Source organism: Mustela nigripes, chromosome 11 (genome assembly GCF_022355385.1).
Source record: "Mustela nigripes isolate SB6536 chromosome 11, MUSNIG.SB6536, whole genome shotgun sequence".
Lineage (NCBI taxonomy): Eukaryota > Metazoa > Chordata > Mammalia > Carnivora > Mustelidae > Mustela > Mustela nigripes.
The window spans coordinates 25,690,892-25,712,998 of record NC_081567.1 but is presented as its reverse complement, the minus strand read 5'-3'; the positions used below and the strand labels follow the sequence as shown (position 1 = coordinate 25,712,998).

The 22,107-nt window shown below is 49.1% G+C and overlaps 1 protein-coding gene across 1 annotated transcript in view; it reads left to right on the top strand.

Moving 5' to 3' along the window:
• XYLT1 (xylosyltransferase 1) overlaps window positions 1-22,107 on the top strand; it is a 297,901-nt gene that overhangs the window by 248,020 nt on the left and 27,774 nt on the right. Inside the window, exons 6-7 of the mRNA XM_059415242.1 lie at window positions 8,212-8,292; window positions 20,089-20,305. Coding sequence (XP_059271225.1) covers window positions 8,212-8,292; window positions 20,089-20,305 — 298 coding nt within the window. The remainder of the gene's footprint in view (window positions 1-8,211; window positions 8,293-20,088; window positions 20,306-22,107) is intronic.

Genomic DNA, 22,107 nt, shown 5'->3' with positions numbered 1-22,107 from the left:
AGTTACCTTTCCATTACAGCCGCCTGCAGGAAGGGCTGACACGTTAAGAGTTCCCACTGATGGAACGTCAGATAAACTGCCTCTTAGAATGGCTTATGTATGTTTAAAATGAAAAATGTGTGTCTTACAAGTGCTCCGTGAAAGCGGTGAGGCTTTGAGAAATGGTTCACCAGTTCCCGCAAATGCCATGAGCGTGTTTTAATTCTGCATCATTTCCACCAGTAACAAAAGGATAAATCCAATCAAAAGTGATTGAGTTTTATTAGCCAGGTGGTTCCCCAGTTTGCCTGCCTGTCTGCCTTTGTGAAGGGGAAGAGTTGCTCCCCAGTGTCTCCGGGAGGCTCTGTGCTCTATCTCACCTGGCACGTCACGCCATATCACAAAAATCTCCCTGTCACCTTGCCTGCTGTCTTGTGTGCTTCTAGAGGACAGGGACCATACCCGCCTTGTCCACTGCTGATCCAGGTATCTGGCACCTGACCTATCAGAGAGGTAAGAAGCCATGCTCTCAGGAAAGCAGAGTTTTATTAGAGTTTTCCAAGTCACAGTTATGAGGAAGCACAGGACGTTTATAAAACTTCACATAACCCCAAAGATTGTGTGAGCAGGCCAGCTCGAGAGCTACTTTGTACACATTGTCTTGCAGGTGATGGGGAGCTACTAAAGAATATTATTAAATAGAGAAGAGATATGATCAGACTTAACATTCTGGAAAAATCCTATGACTGCTTTCTAGAAGGCAGCTTAGAATGCAGTCCAAAAACTGGAGCGACCTTTTGTCCAGTTCACTTCTCCCTGGGTGCCCAGCTGTGGCTATAATTTTGTCCATCGGGTCCAGGAAGAACTACAGTATGTAGCTTTTTCCATACATTTTCTCCTGTATCTTAACAAAACTGGGTCTCGCTGCAAGCTTTGGCTGTATTCAAATCAGGGACTCTCCTTCTCTTGTCTCCAAAGCTTTTTTTTTTTACTCTTGACTCTTCTTTAGAGAATTCTGAACTTGATCTTTCTTCTTCCTGTTCTGGAATTCTGGTGTTTCTGAGAGATGCACTAGCAGACAAGAAGACTCCCATAAGGTCCAAGCATAACCTTCTTGGAAGGTGGCCAACAGAGTGATGGCAGGGTCCCCTCTCCGCCTCCCCCCACACCCAAAAAGAAATAAGCCATATTGAAAAGTCCGAATCCATTTGTGAGCTGGAATGGGGTAAGGGGAAATCCAGTGGGTAGGGCTCGGATTTTAGACAAGCAGAGCAGAAAGGCCCCAGACCCAGGATAGGAGGCTTTGTCTACGTGCAGCTCAGGTTCACGGATAAGTTCCCTGGATAGGAAGTAGGAGGCCTCAGAAAGTGGCTGTCATTTCTGTTTCCAGTGCTTGTTTTGTGGCTCTCATTCTAGGGAAATGGAGTGGACTCGTACAGCTGATCAGCCCCGAGAAGAACAGGTTTGCAGAGCCCTAGCTCTGGACCTGGGGTGCCTGGGTCTGCGTCAGCACTCCATTTCCCCCGCAAGACGTTGGCCTCGTCCTTGAATCTCTTTGTGTCTTACTTTCTTCATGTATCAGCTAGTTCCTGCTTGATGGGGTAATTGTCTGATGAAATGGGGAGGGGCACTTAGCCCTTCGTAGGCAGCACAGGCAAGATTCCTCCGTTGTTACTGTTTTCTCCTGCTTCGTGGGCTTCATGGCCTCACATAGCCCCCCGTCCAAAGACACAGGCAAGAGCATATCTGATAGAGGAAAGGAGGTGGGCAAAGGCATGGAGAGACAAGGGAATTGGAGGAGCCCCTCCTGGAAGGCAGACCCTGCGCTGGGCGCCGCACCCACGCACCCTACATGCCCGTGCTGTGCTCGGGTATTTGTCAGGAATGCCAGTCAGTATTTGCCAAACATCTACCGTGTATCAGGTCCTGGAGGAACGAACAGAATTAGAACCCATGCCTGCTCATCTCACAACTATTGCCAGACTCTGAAAAGCATTGTCCAAGGTGCCCATGTTGACAATCCCTGTGCTGTTAACGGACAGATGGGCACCAGCTGCAGCAGCCGCCCCAGGCACTGGATAGTTTTGGGCACCCCCCCCAACACACACACCGCTTGCTGCTTGACAGAGGCTCAAATGCGTCCCACTGGTTGTTGCTACCACAGGGAGGCCGGAAGGACCCTGCCAGGCTTGGCCAGCCTGCCCGAGAAGCGCACCAGCCTTCCCAGGACAGTAACCCCATCCATCATTTTGCAGTCTCCTTCTCCCTCCCCACACTGCTGGGAGCCCCACCCTGGGCTCTGGGGTAGCCTCAGTCTGTGCAGTGTGTCTTTCTAAGAGCAAAGAGAGACCAAAAAGCGCATTTTGCATAAACACTTCCACATCTGGGAATTTAATCCTACGAAAATCTATCCTACCCAACTACGGAAAGATAAATGGGGAAGGATGCTGGCCTCGTAGGCACAGTATCTGTAAGGGGCGGGGGGAGCACATACCCTAGGGGTATTTGGCTCTGTCCATTCCGCGGGATTCCTTGTCACCGTTAGAAGGATGAAGTCTCCTGGTGCGTGCTGATTAGACAGCTGAGTGGGCTCGATCACAAGCCCCGGACATGTACGTTCCCATTTACGTAATAAAAATGAACGTGGGTATGAGAGCATCTGCTTCATAGGATTGTCACAAGGACCGAGTGGGCTAACAGGTGCAGAGTGCTGAGGACAGGGCCCCTGTCGTTGGCCCGCACTACCAGATGCTGTTGTCCTGTTGTTCTTGCTCTTACCTGTTTTGCTTCAGAAGAAGCTGGGACCGTGAACTTACCTGTTTTGCTTCAGAAGAAGCTGGGACCGTGAACTTCAGAAGCACAGGAAAGGGTTACATTGCCCCCAACCCCACCATCATCGCTTTCTGTGCGCTTTCGCTCCTCATGAAAGGACAGAGTATGGGGCACCTGGGCGGCTCTCTCAATTCAGCGTCTGTCATCGTCTCCGGTCATGATCCTGGAGTCCTGAGATCAAGCCCCGCATCAGGCTCCTTGCTCAGCAGCGGGTCTGCTGCTCTCTATCCTGCTCCCCTTCTTTGTGCTCTATCAAATGAAAAAATAAATTTTTTTAATCTTTTTTTAAAAAAGGTGGGGGGACCAAATATGACATCACTCCTGTGATCCCACAGCTCTCAACAGACCCAGATGCCGCCTTCTCATTTTCGTTTGCCAGGGACCATCTGATTTTAAAACTAAAACATCTGTGTCCTGGACACCCAGCCAGGACGGTTGGCCACTCTCCATATCCCCCCGGTGGCCCAGGTGCTTTAGAAGGTACAAAGACATGCAGGCTGCTCGCGTGTCACAGGGAAAAGACCTATAAATGGTAGATCAGAACGACTCAGCCTCAAAAATGGAAATTCTGACGCTTGGTATGACATGGATTGTCATACCATTGACAAACACCCTAGGGTCCCACTTGCACGAGGTTCCTGGAGTTTGACTTCTCTGTGAACTTGTTCACAGAGACGGGACATAGAATGCTGGTTCCCAGGGGCTGGGGCTGGGAACCACGGGGACATCTCCTGTTTCCAGATGTCAGACATTCAGTTTCACGAGATGAAAAGCATTCTGCAGATAGGTGGTGGTGATGCTCGCAGAACAGTACGAATGTACTTCAGACGCCTGAGCTGTGCGCTCAGAAATGGTTAAGATGGCAAATTTGATGTTCTGTGTATTTTACCGCAATTTAAGATTGGAGAAAGGTACATCAGGTACTACAAATATTGTTGCACAGGGCAGAGCTAAAGTACTGTTTAAATTGAACGTACCTATGAAACAACTGTGCAGATGAGACACTGTGGGGAGAAGCTGGGGAAGTCAGTATGCCCTGTGCTCAGACGGATGGTGCCTTACCCTCCCGGTCCCGCACTGTAGTCCTCCGTCCGCTGCCGCTCGCACACGTGTTTACCCCTCCCGTGGCCCATCCAGTGCATCCACAAGGGCTTGATCAGGGCCGTGTGGGTTCTGCACAGACCCAGAGCCATTAAGCCCTTACTCCTGACATTCACAAAGATTCTTATGCTTCACTTTTGCCATAGCAGTGGTTGTGAGCACCTCTGCCAGATTCTTCCCGGTATCAGACAGAGGGCTTCTGGACTTTAGCCTGGCGGGCAGGAGGGACATAGAGCAGTTCAGCTTGTTCTGTGCGTACTTTCTCCAAGTGGAGACTGGGCTCGCCCCACCCCCTCCTCGGGCTGCCCCCACATGCCTCGCAGACCGGCACGGCTGCGACTGGGCTCCTGAGCACTAGAAGGACCTGAGAGCTGAACCATGCCACCCTCGTCCTGTGTGTCCTCATGCCCAGGGCCATGACACATCTTAGACACACACGATGTTGAGGTGGTCCTCTGCGAGCCACCCTAATGCTGACACCAGCTGGGAGACCATGGACAAGTCCCTTCTCCGGGGCATTTCCCCAGCCACACTCGGCAGGAACATCCCCTGGGTCTTACACCCAGAAAGCTTTCCAAGTTCAAATCTGGTTGGGTCATTATACTCCTGTCTCCTGCTTGAAATGTCTTCAGCTTCTGATATTCAGGATGGTAATAATACCATGAACTAACAGCTAACATTTATCAAGGGCTTACTGTATGCCTGGTGCTACTGCCCAGGTCTTTGGTGCGTTACTTTATTGCATAATCCCAGCACCTGAGGCTTACCAAGATGAAAGTAACTGGCTGCAAGTCTGGGCTTCAGGAACAGGCCTTGGGGAGAAGATGAAGAAAGAGGGAGGAAGAGAATTAACCACCATACTCACGCCTCACTACAAGCAGCGCTTCTTAAACTTTGAAGGGCACACGCACCCCAGGGAATCTCGTTAGAAAGCCGATTTTGACTCCATAGGTCTTGGGCGGAGCCAGAGGTGCTGCGTTTCTAATAGCAATGGGCTGTTGCTGCTCGTCCCAAGATCAGGCTCTGGGGAGGCCCGGAGCACCTCTCCACAGGGGATGAAGCTCCTTCATTCATTCGTTCCCTCACGCATTCATTCACTCCCACACTCTGTTCCGGAAGCAGTCTAGTCGCGAAGGGCGTGATGGGCTTTGACATTTGGAACCAGCTTGTGATCCTGGTTCTGCACTTGGCTAAGCAGTGGCTTCTCTGAGCCTCAGTCGCCCATCTGCAAAATGGGAATGAAACTCACATCTCAGAGAGTCTTGGTGAATATTGAAATGCAATAAAATGTGGCAAAAGTTGGCCCCAGGGTCTCGGGCACAGTGGGCATTTTGTAAATGGTCATGGTTCAAGAGCTGTTTTTACCGGTTCTTTTGTTGTTAGATTCCAACAGAGATTTTGACAGGGTTCCCATAAGTTTATTTATATGACAGCAACGTTTTTATTGAAATAAATCTCTTCCTTATCAAAATACATCATTTATTTTAACATTTACTTATTTACATACTTGCACGAAGACATCCCAGTGGCTCTGAAGGCTGCCAGTGATGGGCCCTGAGTCACCATCCTGAATCTGAGGAATGGGTGTGGACGGGGAAACGTGTCTTCTAATGATTTCCACAAAAGGTGGAGATGACGAGCCGTGGGAGTCACTCGGCAAATGACACCACCAGAAAGGAGGGGTGAGAAATGGATTGGGTGGGGGGCGCTGGTATTGGGGAAAGCGTCAGCAGATCACAAACTGTTAATGATCCAAGGAGAACTAAGTATTATGTAGGCTATTACAGACAGGCCTCCGAAAGCAACAATAAGAAAACGTGGGCCCCGGCCGAATTGCTCGTCCCCTTGAAGAAGGGCTGGGGAGACGGGTTTTAGCATGCCAATCAGGCCTTCTGCTCTGAGGGAGGGGGAGGGGAAGGGGGCTGGGGGCCTCCAGGCAGGGGGACGAGAGGGAGACTCAGGGATCCCCTCGCCCCGCCAGTCCATCCAAACCAGGCACACAGTGCCTTGCTTTGAAGGGCAGCCTTCTCCCCAGGTCCGGGCCTGGAATCTGCAGCCCCTCCCTGGGCGCCCCCCGCCCAAGATGTCATCTTTTGAGGCGATTTCATGTGGAAGCATCGCTAAGTAAATTCGCTAAATGCCTATTCATCCCTGTCAGATGGAGGCTCGGTGAAGCAGTAAATGTGAAAATGGCCCCAGCTCAGGGCCCTGGAAGGAGCTTTCTGGGGTTGCCAAGTGGAGCTGCGGCCGCTGACCCTGGGAGGCCTGAGGCTTTGCGCCCAGGGCCCGGGAGCCACCGCCTGGCCCCTCCAATCCTCCCCCTGAGGCGGCTGAGAGGCCCTATTTATTATTCCTGCTGCCAGGGACCCATTCAGAGGTTAACTTGTCCCTGTATTCATCAGGACGACAATAATGAACTGTCGTGGAGTGGCGAGGGGTTTGGTAAATAGGAACCGCTAAGACCTGGCAAGGGAGCGGGGCCTCTTTACGGTTTGGAAAAAGACATCGTTTTCTTTCTCTCTTTCTTTCTCTCTTTCTTTCTTTCTCTCTTTCTCTCACTCTCTCTCTCTTTCTCTATTTCTCTCTCTCTCTCTTTCGTTCTTTCTTTCTTTCTTTGTATGGACTGAGCTCGTTCCCACCTCTCCCAGCAACATCAAGAGGGGCTCTGCCGACAGCTGCCTATAACTTGGTAGGAGGCTGGTGGGCTTTCCCTGGCAGCATGCGGGCACGGTTGTCCACACAGGAGACCCATCATTTTGCAGACACATGGGGTTAGCCTTTTGTCTGCGCCCCTGGGATTCACCTCCTCTGCACCCCCGTGGGGCTTGGCTTGCTGCATGTGTACCAGGTACACACTGGGGTGTACCGGGGTTTCCCAGACGCTGCTGGAACGGCTGGCTGTGAGTCGGGGTTCATTTCACCGGCAGGATGGGGCATAGGCAGTGCTCGTCATCACTGCCGCGTCTCTCAACCACTCGGTGCCCCCTCTGCTGGAATTGGGAGTTGGTCAGCATGAGTCATCCAATCACAGAACAGGGGCTAGCGGTGGCGCCAAGAATTACAGGGAAATGAAGGCAGTGTGCCCGGTGGGGGCCCGCTCAGACCCAATGGCGGGAGGCGGAAGGAGCTGAGCCCTTGGGTTTATTGCACACCTACTATATGCCCTTTCAGTGTGCCCAGCTATCCAAACGCTGTATGTGCAGAGAGCCAGCTATCTGCTGGGTGGTCAGGGGAGTTCAGAGAAGGAGGTTATATTACTCACCCTTGGACACACAGCTGGGTCAGGAGTGGAGCTGGGATCTGTCTCCAGACCTTTCTGCTTCAAGAGCCCAGGCATTGCTCTAGAGGCACCCACCTGCCTCCCAGAGGTCTGGTGGCCCTCCGTTCGTTCTGTTCCCAGGGACGTTCTTCCTTTCCATCACCTCCACCCTGTCTCCCACTTGGAAACAATGGTTAACCCTTTCCTTCTTAAGTAAAAATCCCAGAGCAGAGAGCCCCAATGGTAAAGGAGCTGTCACTTCAGCACTGTTTACCTGTTTGGGTTTATTCAACAGAAGAGACGACTGCATTTCTGGCAGATGGAGACCCGTGTGACTGCCTTTTAAAATACTGTCACAGCTGTATGCACAAGCTGATTAGCTGTGACTACACTGCCTGTGCCGAGATTGATGGCGATAAATTTGGGATAACAATGCTGGGAACGACGTCATCTGTTTGGATCACACTTCGTATTTTTCAAAGCTCTCTCATTCGGTAGCCCAGTGGATATCAAGGACTTGGTATCATTCATCCAACAACCCTACTGTAGCTCCTACTGTGTGCCGGGGAGGAGCAAATCCCACTAGGTTCTGCCATCATGGAGCTAACATCATATTATAAGCCAATTTAACACTTAGTAATAGACACAGAAGGTTGTGATAAAGGTGAAGGTGGAGAAGGTAGATGTTACTTTAGGTTGGGTGGCCAGAAAAAGCCTCTCTGAAGAGGTGACATTTGGAAGGAGACCCGGATGACAACAGCAAGCCAGACCTGGAAAGAGAAAAGACTGAATTTCCCAGGCACAGCAGGTGCAAAGGCCCTGAGGTTGTTAAGTAGCTGGCATTGCACCACACACTGATGACTTCACGTTTGCCAAGCCCAATGCTGGGCACTAGAGATTCTAAAACAGTTGGGGCACCATGCTTACTCTCAGATATGGAACATGTAGGATACAAATACAGTAATAGTCCCTTTAAATGTAGTGCGGAAAGTCCATGGTCTCTGCAGGACTCTGACCTTCCTCTTGGTTTGTTTCCACAGGACAAATGACCAGCTGGTGGCATTTCTCTCCCGGTACCGAGATATGAATTTCCTGAAGTCACACGGCCGGGACAACGCAAGGTAGTACATCTTACTCCCCAACACACCCTTGTGTAAAATGGATATGAAAATCTGAGTGATCGTTTGGGGCTTCCTTCCTGGTTTGGTACAGCCAGAGGAAAGTAGATAGTGGGAGAAAGGCATGGCTCAGGTGGCCCCTGCCCCTTTCACATAGGATGTGGGATAGTCTCCCGCATCAGCCAAGGACAGGGATCATAGTAAGTGCATCTCCTCGCATGAAAGGCCTTTACACCTTTTTTTGGAGTACTTTCCTGAGTCCATTATCTCATTACGGCCATCCTTTGAGGTAAATAGGGCAGCCATTTTTACTCTCTACCGTATTGGTGGGAAGACTAAGGCCCAGAGTTTAAGTGATGGCCTCAGTTCATTGGGTCAAAGATTCGCGGCCATCGCTGGTCATCTAGTCATTCAGCAAATACCTGCCCCGTGCCACCACATGTCAGGCAGCCTTCTAGAGGTGAACAAGACAAAAAACCTCCTTCTCGTAGAATTCACTTCATAGGGAGAAGGAGTCTCTCGCCAGCATGGAGTTGAGCTCAACTATCCAGACTTCCTCTCTCTGTCTGTGCCAGTGGCTCACCCTTGCCGCCTAGGACATGGGCAGAGGTTCGAGGCACTAGAAGCCCCATCTGAATCCACTGCACCTCACTCACCTATGAGTGAAGCCGAACAGCTTTGAGCCAGGTCTGTGTCTCTGGCTGGAAGTCAGCTAGAAGGGAGTCAGTCTCGAGCGCCCCCTGTAGGGCAGATCACAGGCTCAGTCTCCCCTTCCCCAGGTTCATTAACAAAGCCCAGCCCAGGATCACTCTGGGAGTGAGGTTGGGAGGGAGGTTTCTTGCTAGCGTTGAACTCAGGCCATAACCTGCCAGCTTATGGGATAATTTGAGCGCATTCCTGTGTTTTGTTTGGGCCTCATGTTGGTTTTGTTTTGTTTTGCTTTGATTCCAGTGCTTCATTTAAAAGTGAATAGCCCCATGTAAAAATAGCCAAGATCTCCATGCAATCCAGATTTCGGTTCCTCTTAAAAGATCCTGGTGTCTGCTCACTCTGGGCCTGAGTTTTCCCACTGGGAGGCTCTCACTGGGTCATAGACAAAGCCCTTGTCCTCAGGGTCACTGCGGTCCTCCCCTGTCCCCTTTGCCTACCTGGCCCCATCTGGCCTTCCGGTTTGCGATCTGTGCTCTGGGTCTTCTCTGCCAGGCCTGATGGAGGCATACTTTGGCTGGCTTGGGAACGCTGTTCACCCAGTTACCCACAGCAGGCAGCAGGGGAGGGACAAGAAGCAAGCAGTGAGCTCCGTCTCCTGCACTCTCCAGATGTAACCCTGAATCCTTCATTTTGTCATTTCCGAAATTCTTTGATTTCATCCAGCTGTTAGATTGTCCCTATCCTACTGACAGCCTGAATTTTTTTTTACATTTCGAAGGAACCCGACTTGAGGGTGCTCTCTAAATCAGCCCAGATGAGTATGTTCCACCAAGAAGGGTAGCGAGGCCTGGGTTAGACTCAAGAAGTGTAGCCACTGGGCATTGCGTTCCTAATAAGTGCCCCCCTACACTGACCCTTTCTAGGGATCCAGTTTCATTCTTATATCCATTCCGTGCAAAGTAAGAATTATTATCCCCATCTGTCAGGAGAAGAAAAGGGGTCTTTGGGAGTCTAAATGATCTTGCCAAAGTTACACAACTGGTAAACGCCAGAATTTGAACCCAATTCTCTGGCCCCAGAGCCCAGGTGGAGCAAGTTGGAGCTGAAAAAGATTCCATGCAGGTGTTAGTTATCAAAACTGGCCCAGATGTCGGTGTCTAGGCCCATTCTGTAGGTGGAGAATGAAGACTCTTCTTCCCCGCCACGTAACCTCGTAATACACGTTTGGTGCAAAGTCACATTGTGAGAGAGGAGCCTGTTGTAATTTGATGGCCTTGGGTCTGAATTATGTCTGCCCTAGTGTTATTATGCATCCTCGTCTGTATTCATTCTCTCTCCACTCTTTCCAGGCCCTGTGCTTGGGACGGGTTAGCACAGAGGATAAAGCTCATGGGCTTTGAGGTTGTACATCCTGGACTGGAGTCCTGCTCTGTCCTGTCCTAGCTGTATTGAGTTAAGCAGGTGACTTAACCTCTCTGAGCCTGATACCTTACCCGTATAATGGAAATATTACTAGACCTATGCCTACGGGGTTGAGAGGATTCAGTGGATGCTGCATCTAAAGCATCCAGCACCTAATAAATGCCACGTGATGATGGTGATGTCAGGCCATGATGAACAGAGGATGAAAATATTGCTGGTGGAAGAGATAAGCAGTTGGTGCTGGGGCCAGAGCCGAGCCTCTGGATGTGAGAGTACGTCCGGTCTAGTTGACATGCATGGGTGGTTGACAGGTACCCCACTGGCGCAGGACAAGGTGAAGGTTCAGGCTAGGATGTGGATCACACCTCCTCCTGAAACCCTAAAACCCAAGGCTCTCTGAACAGAAACGCTCACAAGTTCTGATGCCCGTGAATGAGCCCTTGGCTGGTTTTCTCTCACTGAGATGAATGAAGGGCAGTAATTGAGTATTAATTTTGTAGTAAAATGAGCCATCATCTGCCCCCCTCTCCTCTCCATCAGCTGGGGCCTCACCTGCTGCGTGAGCCAGCCTAGCCACAGCGCATGCTCTGTCGTCCCCTCCCCAGGACACAGAGCTGGCCATGGCTTAGCTCCAGTCCCTGAGCGGGTGGTGTGTCACAAAGGACTCTGGGTGGCAGATAACCAAAACCCAGCTGAAACTAGGCTAAGCGAGTAAAGGACATTAATGGAAGGAGGATGTTGGTGTCTGACTTCAGGTAGGGCTGAATCAAGCAGTTCAGATGACCCTCCCTCAAGTCCAGACTCTGTTATTTCTTTCCCTTTCCTCTCCTTTTGTGGATTGTTTTTGGCTGTTTAATTATTTACTACTATTCCTGGAGAGGGTTAAAGCAAAAATAGACACATCTAATAGCCAAATAGTTCAATAGCAGGAATCTTCTTGTCTTTTTTAATTGGCATGTAATTGACCTAACATTGGATTAGCTCCAGGTGAAAGACATAACAATTCGTTATTTGTATATGTTGCAAAATAATCACTGTAAGTCTAGTTAACTGTCCATCACTGCACATGGTTCCAGTTTTTCCTTGTGATGAGAACGTCTCAGATCTATTCTCTTAGCTGCTTTCAAATACGTGATACAGTATTATCATGTCCCCGGGACTTACTTATTTTACAACTGGACATTTGTACTTTGTGACAACCTCCTTACCTTCTTTTAGTTCTTGTTTCCTTTGTGTTGGTTTGATTTTTCTGGCTCCAGATGGTGACCCTTTGCAACTTACTAGCCTCGTTTTACAGATGAGGAAACAGAGAGGCTAAGTAACTTGCTTAAGCCCACTCAGGGCAGGTCTGGGACTCAAGGCTGGGGTGGGGAGGGTGTCCCCAGAGCCCAAGGTCATGACCCCTATATGATGCAGCCTGTCTATGCTCGGGCCTGCCTTCCTCCCGTACGCTGCGTGGCCTCGAGGCAGCTTCTCTGCTATTCTGAGCTTCCATTTTCTCCCTTTGAAAACCAAAGGGGATGAACAAGATGGTCTCCAGAGGCCCTTCCCATTCTGATGCTCTCCACTCCCGGACCAGCCCTTGTAAAAGACATTGTGACAAAGGCAAAGAGTTTGAAAGACCAAAGGAACTAGAGAGGCCAAAGCAAGCAGTGAGACACAAAATAGGCCGCGGGGTGCCTCGGTTTTTAATTCCACGTGTTTCCTAATAGCAGTGCTGACCTTCTGTCCCCATCTCCAGCCCTTGGCAGCCAATTTGGATTCCCAGCTCCAGCTGCGAAGAGATGGCATAAAGGCAAACTAATATTTTAATAGCTGCCAAATTGGTCCTGACTGTTCCTGTAATTAAATGAAGGGGAGTGTTGTGTTCACTGTTTCTCCTTGCTTTCCTCCAAAAAATAAAGTAACCAGATACAGGGAAAGACAGGCAGCTCGGTTCATGTTTTTCCAGTGAGCCCCTGCAGGGCGAGCAGAAGCACGTGCTCTAAAGTCCGCCGTGAACCTCAGTGGACAGGCCCTAGCAGATGCACTCCCCCCCCAGAACTCCTGGATTCTGCTCAAGGGGCACGTGAGATGTTCCCCAAATGTCTGCAGCCTGGGGCTGGGGCAGCCCCTGACAGGACAGAAAGGGAAAATCCTTTCCATCAGCCAGAGTAGGATTTCCTCCTGGGTCCATCTGAACTCCCCGCCTGATCTGAGGTCCCCAGGACCCCCCTGCTGAGCCCAGGGACGCAGTTCGGTGTGGGGCTAAGTACTTGCCTGCTGGAGACTTGGCATCTGTGTTGAGATGCCACCTCTGTCACCGTGTCGACCCTCGGACTCCCGCAATGGCTTTGCCTCTCTGTGCCTCTGTTTGCTCATCTTTGTATCATCTGATCAGGGAGGTCGGGATGGTGGAGGACTGAGGAGCCTCCCTGACCCCGGGATGGCCCCGAGCCAGGCACTGTCCACTGTGGTGTCTCATGCCAGCCTCACTTGGAAGGTGCTCTCCGTCTCAGAGATAAGTACAACTGAAGCTTGGAGGGTTGTTTTCGAGGGCTCAAGGTTCCACGGCTGGTGGGCAGCAGGGCTGGGATTGGAACCTGGCTTTCAAGACCTGGGTTGTTTCTATCGTGCCGTGATTCATGAGCGCCTCTGAGAGGACCTCCAGTTTTAGGCCCTTGGTGGGGGCACAGACGAAAGAGCACAGCTCTGACTTGAAGCGTAAGCACTGTTTCAGTGATCAGGGAGGGAAGAGCAGGTCCTTTCCCTGCCTCGCCGGGTCGGTGCGTCCCAGCACGTGTTCACGGTCCACCAGTGGTACGCGAGATGGTTTCAGGTAGTTCTTCATGGGCTTCCGGGGAAAGTTAGGCATTGATCGTAAGTATATCAACAAACGTTTATATAATTGATTGCGTGATTTCATAGCCATCGTGCTTAGAATAAGACTGAGTTTAAAAAGAAATAGTTGAAGCTATTTAAAGCTGATTTAGATTAAAATATTGGGGCATCTGGGTGGCTCAGTGGGTTAAATCCTCTGCCCTCAGCTCAGGTCATGATCCCAGGGTCCTGGGATCGAGCCCCGCATCGGGCTCTGCTCGGCAGGGAGCCTGCTTCCCCCCCCCCCCCCCGCCCGCCCCCCTGCCTACTTGTGATCTCTGTCAAATAAATAAAATCTTAAAAAAAAAAAAAAACATATTAAGGGAGCTTTCCTGTAGGTGTTACATAAAGCACCTGGCACAGGTAAGAATCCAGGCTTGGACTCTCGGCATATGACCTTGACTGGGTCACATCAATCACCTGTATGCCTGTTTCCTCATCTATAAAATGGGAATGATGCTACTAAGATGAGCCTCACCAGAATCATTGTTAGAATTAAATGGGTTGGCTGTAGGGATAAACTCTTGGAACAGTTGCACGTATTGCCGTTGGTGAGGACCGTGGTCCGCAGTAATGATGGAGATAGGTCTTGAAAATGGAATACAAATGATTAACATTTCAAAGCACTTTCTAGGATCCTTACAGAAACAATTAGCATTTGAAATGTATGACTGTACTGACCCCTAGGTCAGAAACGACATCAGCCAGTTTCTTGCTGTTCTCAGGTCTGTGCCCCACCTGCTCTAAGCAGCACTCCCACCATTGGGCACCTGAATGGCAGCTAAGCAGCCTCAGTGTCTCCTTCTTTCTGACATTAATCTTTAGACCCAAACGTCCCTCAATGTATAAACAGGCAACTGTTTAGCCAAAAGTTGGCAGATCCATGGAGAGCCTGGCCAGGAACCTCCTGCAAGCAAATCTGCTCTCAGGAGGCCCTTTGGTGCCAACTTGCTTATCAAGAGATGGGCTCTCTCCCCAGCTGTCTTGTAACACTATGATTGATGAGAGGAGATAATTAATATCTCATTTCCCATGGGAAAAGCAGACTGCTTTTCCCTTTCACTTTTCTTCAACCCAACCAGTGAGTTTATCACTGTTTGCATGTTCACTTTATTTAATCCAATTAAAGAAGTGGTGTCAAAATAAAGCTTAGCATCGCACCAGCACCCACACAAAGCCCAGGACACATCTCCTTTCTTGGCCTCCACATGGGTTTTGAGGTCAGCTTGGGAACTTTCCTTTTTCCAAAACAATACACATCCGAAGTAGACAAAAGACTAGAAGAAAAGTGTGTTGATGGTATCATCTCGGAGAGGTAGAGTTTGATTTTTTTATGTTTTTCTTTGCTTTTTCTGTTCCAAGTGTTCTGTGAAGGAAACATGCATTACATTCATAAACTGAACCAGAGGCAATAAATATTGTTTGTGTGAAAAATTGTGGCACACAAGCTAGACCTTGGTGGACCTTTAGATTTGTGGGAGTACAAGCTGATTGGGGACCCCAACCACCATGAAGATCATGGGCCACCAGGTCTGGTCAGGGTCCCAGGATTTAGGCTCCTGACTCTACATCTCTTCTCAGGGTTCTTTTTTCCCCCACCCTTGGAGGTCAAACCGGGGCCCGCTTTTTTCACGTAAGGAAGAAGTAAGAGTCACATGGGAAGAGTTTGTTTCCTGGGGGCCAGGGAACGTCCTAAATGCCTTACAGAGATGACTTCTCTCAGGTCTCACAACCAGCCCAGGGTGTAAATGTGGTCCTATCAGTCCCATTTTCCAGATGGGGACACTGAGGCAAGGTAGGTTAAACAACACCCGGCTCACAAATGGGGAAGCAGACCAGAACCCGGGAGGTCTGGCCCTGGCATCTTCACACCTGATCACTCTGCCCCACTCATTCCCTCAGCATGTCCACTGCGGAGCTTCCGACCATGTCCAGGTAGACGATGTGTTCCCTCCAGCAGTGAGGTCAGAGTCAGCCCGTGGCTGGTCCTGCTGGAGCGTGTGGGCAGAGCTGACTGTGTCCCTGCAGCTCTCTCTCCAGCCTCCCTGGCATCTTTCCATTCACTGGGCTCTTGCACATGCTCTCTCTGTCCCTTAGAAAGCTCTTCCCCACAGCTCCTCAGATGACCAGTTCTTCTCATCCTTCACATGAAGCTTAAATGCCACCTCCTCTGTGAAGCCTTCCCTAGCAGTCTTCAGTTGTGACGTCCCTGACTCTCTGTTCTGTCCCTGCCCTCTGAGTTTTCCTGTAGAGCACTGATCGCAAACACCTAATTTGATGTTAGTGTGTTTTATGGTTCTTGGTGTCTACTTGCTTCATCAGTAGAGCAGGATGATAGCTGGGGGGGCTGAGAGTATGGGGTCCGGAGCCTGTTGGCTTAGCTAAGAATCACACACCCTTACCCAGCCCAACCAGCTGCCTGGCTTTGGGGAAATTACTTAGTGTCTCTGTTCCTTATTTTGTAAAATGAACCCTCATAGGGCTGTGGTAAAGACTGAGCGGGAGAAAATGTATTCAATGTGAAGAACAGAGTTTAGAAAGTAGCAAGCACTCAGTAAACAGTAGGTGTTATTCTGTCTGTATTTTCTCTCTCTCTCTGGAAGAGGGATGATGTTCATCTTACTCACCACCGTATTCTCCACACACAGACTGAGCATGTCCAAGATGCTGTCTAAAGCTCCTGAATGAGTGAATGGCCTGAGCCCCCTTGTTGTTCCAGATGTGACAGTTGACTCCAGCCCAGGTCAGGAAGAGGCAACAACCCACCCTGGACCTGAGAGAAAATGGCCAGCAGGGCTCCTGGGGAGCTGCCAGACTGGGTCCCAGTGAGCCAGATCCTTGCTGCCTCAATACTCCAAGCAGTATTAATGCTGCTTGGACAGAATGAGAAAGGTGGACATGACAATTGTCACCTCTACCACCACAACCATGGACATTGGTTACTAAAATAATCTGAGGATGGGGTGCCCCACACCAAGTAAAAAGAAATGAATCTTCAAAATCTTGGGAGATGAAATTCATTGTGAGGCTTTGGGCTTCTGTCCTTGGTGCTGAAGAATCGTGGCTTTTCAGGACCCAGAAGTGTCTTCTTAGCTCTTGGAGGCTCCCTCTACTCATGCCTGCCTACCAAATAGCAGGAGAGAGGAGAGAGAGATGGAAATTTTAAATCTGTAGCTTGATGAAGGAAAAATATTAAGCATCTCAGTGAACATTTATGGAGCACTGTGGGTTTTCATGCTTTGTTCCGTGACTTTATTTTTTAACTAAGATGCTTAGATTGTATTTATGCCAAAGGAGTAATCTGGATTCGGTGACAGATCACTGGACAGGAAAGAGAAGAAGGAAGATTTTATTCCTAGACTATGTGACTTTGGATGACTTTGAATCATACATCCACTCAGTGCGTTGGGTTTTTTTTTTTTTTTCCAGTCTATAGAGTTAATTATATTAGCTCATTGCTAAGATTCCTTCTTACTCAAACTCGCTGTAAAATCTGAGGGGCAGAGTTCTTGCTTTTCGAACTCATTATAGGACAAGACAGTTCTGGAATAATTCTACACTCAATGCATATGCCAAGATTGTAGCCAGGGAATTAAGTGAGTTGAGACTTCTTCATTGTCTGCCTTTTCTGAGATCAGTTTCAAAGGCTACAGCAGCTTTCTTAACTGACGTCTTCACACGTGGCTGAGAATCAGGACCCTTGTCTCCTTCCATCTGATTTTCTTTGATGCTTAGCTGAGTAGAGCTTGGTCCCTGTGACATCTCAATAGAATCATATTTGGTTATGACTTTGTTCCATGTTGTGACAATAGAGGAAGTCTCTGGAAGGCCTATCCCTGAAAGCCTAGGAGGTAAAAACAAAGGCAGGGGATTCTGTGTTTTCCTTAGGTAGTCTGTTCTGAAGACTGGAGTTCTTGTGAGGTCTGACAGAAATCCTCCTCCAAGACGAACAATCTTCCTCTCGGATTTTGGATTCCTGCACAGCGTCTTTTTGAGGTAGAAGTTCTCACATCCTCTGCTTGAGTGCTTTTGTAGGGACCCTGACAAACAGAGACAGAGGAAGAATGCAAGTTAAGAGGCTTGCATTGGATTCATCGGACATACCTGGATTTGAATCCTGGACCACTAATTTGTGACTTTGGAGAATGCTCTTAACCTTCTTGTGGTTCAACTCCTCTGTCTGTCGAGAGTGTACTAGAAGAATCAGATACCTGGTTAACTAAGGCCTGCTACTTCCTGATTGAACAACTGACATGGCTGTTACTCTTCCCTTTATTCATTGGCTCAGTAAACACTTATAGAGCACCAGCTGAATGCTAGGTACTAGTCTAGGCACCAAGGATATAGCCATGAACAAAAATAGGCAGACAAACAAGCAAACAAAAGTACCCTCTGCCCCCTTGGGCTTACATCCAGTAAGGAGACAGTAAACTAAATAAGTATCTTGTATATGATAATACAAAGTTTTAAATGCTATGAAGAAAACCAAAGCATGAAAGGGTGCTTGGGGGCATGAGGGACTGGGTGGAGGGGTGCTGTCACTCTGTAAGAAGGAACTGATGACGTGTCAGTCCCTGGCTAGGATGAACAGTGCTTCCTAAACACTTAGCAGAGACCCTCGTATACCTCACATGTCACACTTTCATGGCTGATTCAAGAGGTTGTTAGCACAGCTGTCATGGAGCCCATCCTCTAGAAGAGCAGACTGGCATTCGGAAGGCCAGGCAACCCCACATCTCATCTGTGAAAGCAGAGGCAGCCTCAGTTCCCACATCCTCTCTGTGTCTCTTCAGTTGACCTTGTCGCCTACCCACATGACCATGTCACCTGGAGCTGAAACTAGAGAGGGAAGTGGCATCGGTCACCCTCTGTGTATTGGGCCCAGTGCTCAAGTAAATCTGCACTGCACCCCTTAGGTGAGCGAACCACACAGTTTTGACCGCATTTATGAAAAGACATACCCAAACATGCCCACTTACATTGATGTCCAGCGACATGCACAGGGCAGGAAACAAAAATGCAGATCCCTGCCCAAGCAGCGGATTCCTTTCCCCTGCTAGATGCGCAGACTCTTGGCCTCGGCCAGTCCTCCTAGTCCAGACCCCCTCTCAACCCTGGAACCTAGACCAGAGGGATTGTTTGTCTCTATTTACTCATAGTTAACCAAAGCATGTATTTGCAGCTTATCCATTTTCAAATGCAGTAAATACAGCATCCAGTCTCCCACCGCATGAATATTTCATTTTGGAGATTACTGCATAAATATTGTATTTGGATATTATGGGGTGGGACATCACATTAAAATTGCAAGACGGTGCTATTCTCCCACATAATGGAACTCGAAATTAAAAGGCTGGTCTGTGGACAGAAAAGTTTTGCGTATCCTCACACCTGTATTTCTTTTATTCCTCTCTCTGGGTTAGTAGTCTTGGTTACCATGTAAGTTCTGATGGAAGTTATCTAAAACTTGAAATCTTAAGCATGGTTAAATGTCTGCGATTGGACATTATTCTATAATAAGCATCAGCTGGAGCTGAGGTAGGATTATTCTTTTACTAAACTCAGGGGCTTTCTTTAATGGATTCGTTTTAGAGCCAAGTTTTGTATCAATAGAATGGGACAGTAAGCATATTGAAAACCTCCAACAGGTTACTCCCAGAGAGAACATGGCTTTGTGAACAGCTTGGATTTTACGCTTGGAAACACGTGTTGGGGAAAGAACAAGACCACTATCTTTGGACACCTGGGTCTTTTGGTTGACTTGTGTCCTCAGAGCAGTCATCGGCCTTCCCTGGGTCCCAAGTTTCCGGCTAGAATTCCTGCCCCACACCCTCTTCCTAGGTAGAACAGAGTGACTTAGAGAGTGTCGCAACTGGAAAATGCCCAAGAGTGACCCAACCTGTGGTTGTTATGTGTGGTGGCCCATGAGCTAGATTCAGGCTAGGGCTCTGTTTTATTTAGCCAGAAATAAAGGATCAAGCCCCGCATCGGGCTCTCTGTTCAGCAGGGAGCCTGCTTCCCCCTCTCTCTCTGCCTGCCTCTCTGCCTGCTTGTGATCTCTCTCTGTCAAATAAATAAATGAATCTTAAAAAAAAAAAGAAAGAAAGAAAGAAACACATGGTTATCATAAATGCAGTGTTTTTTATTTTGGGTTTTGTTTTTTGTTTTTTGTCTTTTAAGATTTTTATTTATCTATTTGACAGAGAGAGAGATCACAAATAGGCAGAGAGGGAGGGGGAAGCAGGGAGAGCCCGATGCGGGGCTCCATCCCAGGACCCTGAGATCATGACCCAAGGTGAAGGCAGAGGCTTTAACCCACTGAGCCACCCCGGCACCCCCAATGCAGTGTTTTTAAAAAATCTTCTGTGATCCTGTATTTAATGTGTGAATCCAAAGCGCACAAATTAGTGGATCGTAACTTTGGTGTTTGTCAAAGAGACTTGTAATCCTGCCTATTTTGAGGTGTGCTTTAAGAGCATGATTCCAAGCTGAGCAGCCAGAGGCTGTGATCACCGAACCGCGCAGGCATTCGTGGCACGAAAAGGTGATTTCCAAAAGTTCTGCGAAGGCAGAAGCAGATAGTCATCGCACTGTTCTTGTGCCGCGCAAATTCCCTGAACGTTCTAAGCCTTGGGGTCCTCAGCTGTAAAGTGGGCATAAAGGCAGTGCCCGCCCCGTAGGGGTGTAGTGACCTGTCTCACTTCAGAAGAGCAGGGGAGAAGCTATACGGAGCCTCTCCCTGGCTCGATCCCTAGCATACAGTACAAATTGGACACAAATGCCCAATACATGCTTTTATTGCCGATTGTGCTATTTCATTTGGATTCTGTGCACCTTTGGGCTGAAGGGTGACTCTGTCTTTCCCAGGTTCATCCGAAAGCAGGGTCTGGACCGGCTCTTCCTGGAGTGTGACGCCCACATGTGGCGCCTGGGGGACCGGCGAATCCCGGAGGGCATTGCTGTGGATGGAGGCTCCGATTGGTTCCTGCTGAACCGGAAGTTTGTGGAGTACGTGACCTTCTCCACAGACGATCTGGTGACCAAGATGAAGCAGTTTTACTCCTACACCCTGCTTCCTGCTGAGGTGAGTTGTGTAGGGGAAAAGTCCCCGAGCAGGGTGGGGGCTGGCTCTAGCCTTTGGAGCAACACGGAAGCTGAATTTTGGCAGAAGGTTTGGCAAAGCCATGCTGGGTCCAGTATGTAGTCCTCCAAACAGCCAGATGAAGGTGGAGAACTAGTCCTTGCTGTCACAGAAGGCCCCCGGTCACCCTCTGATCTGCAGGGTGGGTGTGTGGAATACACAGACACACGACACTGCTACCAGCAGTTCCGTGGCATCTTTGTGCAAAGTAGAAAGGGCAGTCCTTCCTTAAGACACTTGGGTCCCATTTGTCGTAAACATCATCATGATATACTGATTTTGTTAGAACAGGACATTTCACTGCCACTTTCCACAGAACTTTTGTTTAAAAAAAAAAGAAAGAAAGAAAGAAACCTCTCATGCCTACCATGTTGATGGTGCCCCACTAGGGTTGTGCAGTATGTGGCCTGCACAACTGTATGTGCTGGCTTTTTCAGGATGTACCCACATGACCTTTTGACAGATCCTCCACTGTCATCAATCCTATAATACCGACTTTTTCAACATGAAGAATACCTTTTCTAATTTTGAGTATTTGTCATTCCCTGACAGATAGACAGTAATGTTGGCCTCTTCATTCACAAATGGGAATTCCAATGATTCTAAAGACAGAAAGCCAGGGCTTCTGCTGGACCTGCACTAGCCCCCATACTGACAGCCATTGGGACGCAGCATTTCCTGATGACTTTTAGAAGCATTTGAAAAGCTTCAGGGAACCTGTCACACTTTTCAGACTCAGTGCAGGGAAGGTGTCTTAGTTCAAACTGCTATAATGAAGTACCACAGAGTAGGTGGCTTATACACAATAAGAATTTGCTTCTCACAGTTCTGAAGGCTGCAAGTCTGAGGTCAGGGTGTGAGAATGGTCGGTTTCTAGAGAGGGCCCTGTTCCGGGCTGCAGACTGCTACCAGCTGTTCATATGCCCCAAGGGACGAGGGAGCTCTCTGGGGCCCCTTTTATCTGGGCATGAATCTCATTCATGAGGTTTCCACCCTTCTGGTCTAATCACCTCCCAGAGGCCCTCACCTCCTAACACTACCACATCGTGGGGCTGGGATTTCAACCTATGGTTGTCGGACGAGCCAGAAACATGCAGTCCATTGCAGAAGCCCAGCTGCATAGGGTTGCAGACCGTTCTGAAACAGTCTCCAGCTCCATCCAGAAGCGGTGGGGACCCAGTTCTGAAATGCTGCCTCTGACAGGCCAGCAGCCTTCTTCTCAGACCTGCTCTGACCTCCAGTTCACTTCCATCCCAGTTTCTGACTTCAGCAAACTCCAGAGCTGGTTGCACGTCTCTTGAACCCGTGACAACTCCCGTGAATGGTCCACTACCATTTCTTCCGGGCGATGCCCCAGGTTCAGGCTGCGTTTCTAGGCCAGACGAGACAACATTTGATGGTTCCCGCATCCCTCACCAACATCTGGGGCAGTGCCAAGCTGGTAGGGCTGACCGCCCACATCACTCCAGAGGGACGAAGAGCTTGTCATCACTAGGCCCAGGTTTACTATTCCGCACACACATTCGGTAATCAGCTTTTAATCCTATTTCCACGAAAATCACCTTTTCTCTCAATGCCGATAACCTCCTCATCCATTATCTTGCAGGGAATTTCTGTATCATTATGAAAGGACACAGGGCAATCGGTAATTGGGAACTTTTCTCCACCGCTTGATGGATAATATGTGCCTCTGTGGGCTTATAGACAATTCAAGCTTAAAATCCAGGTTCACAGGCATATGTCAT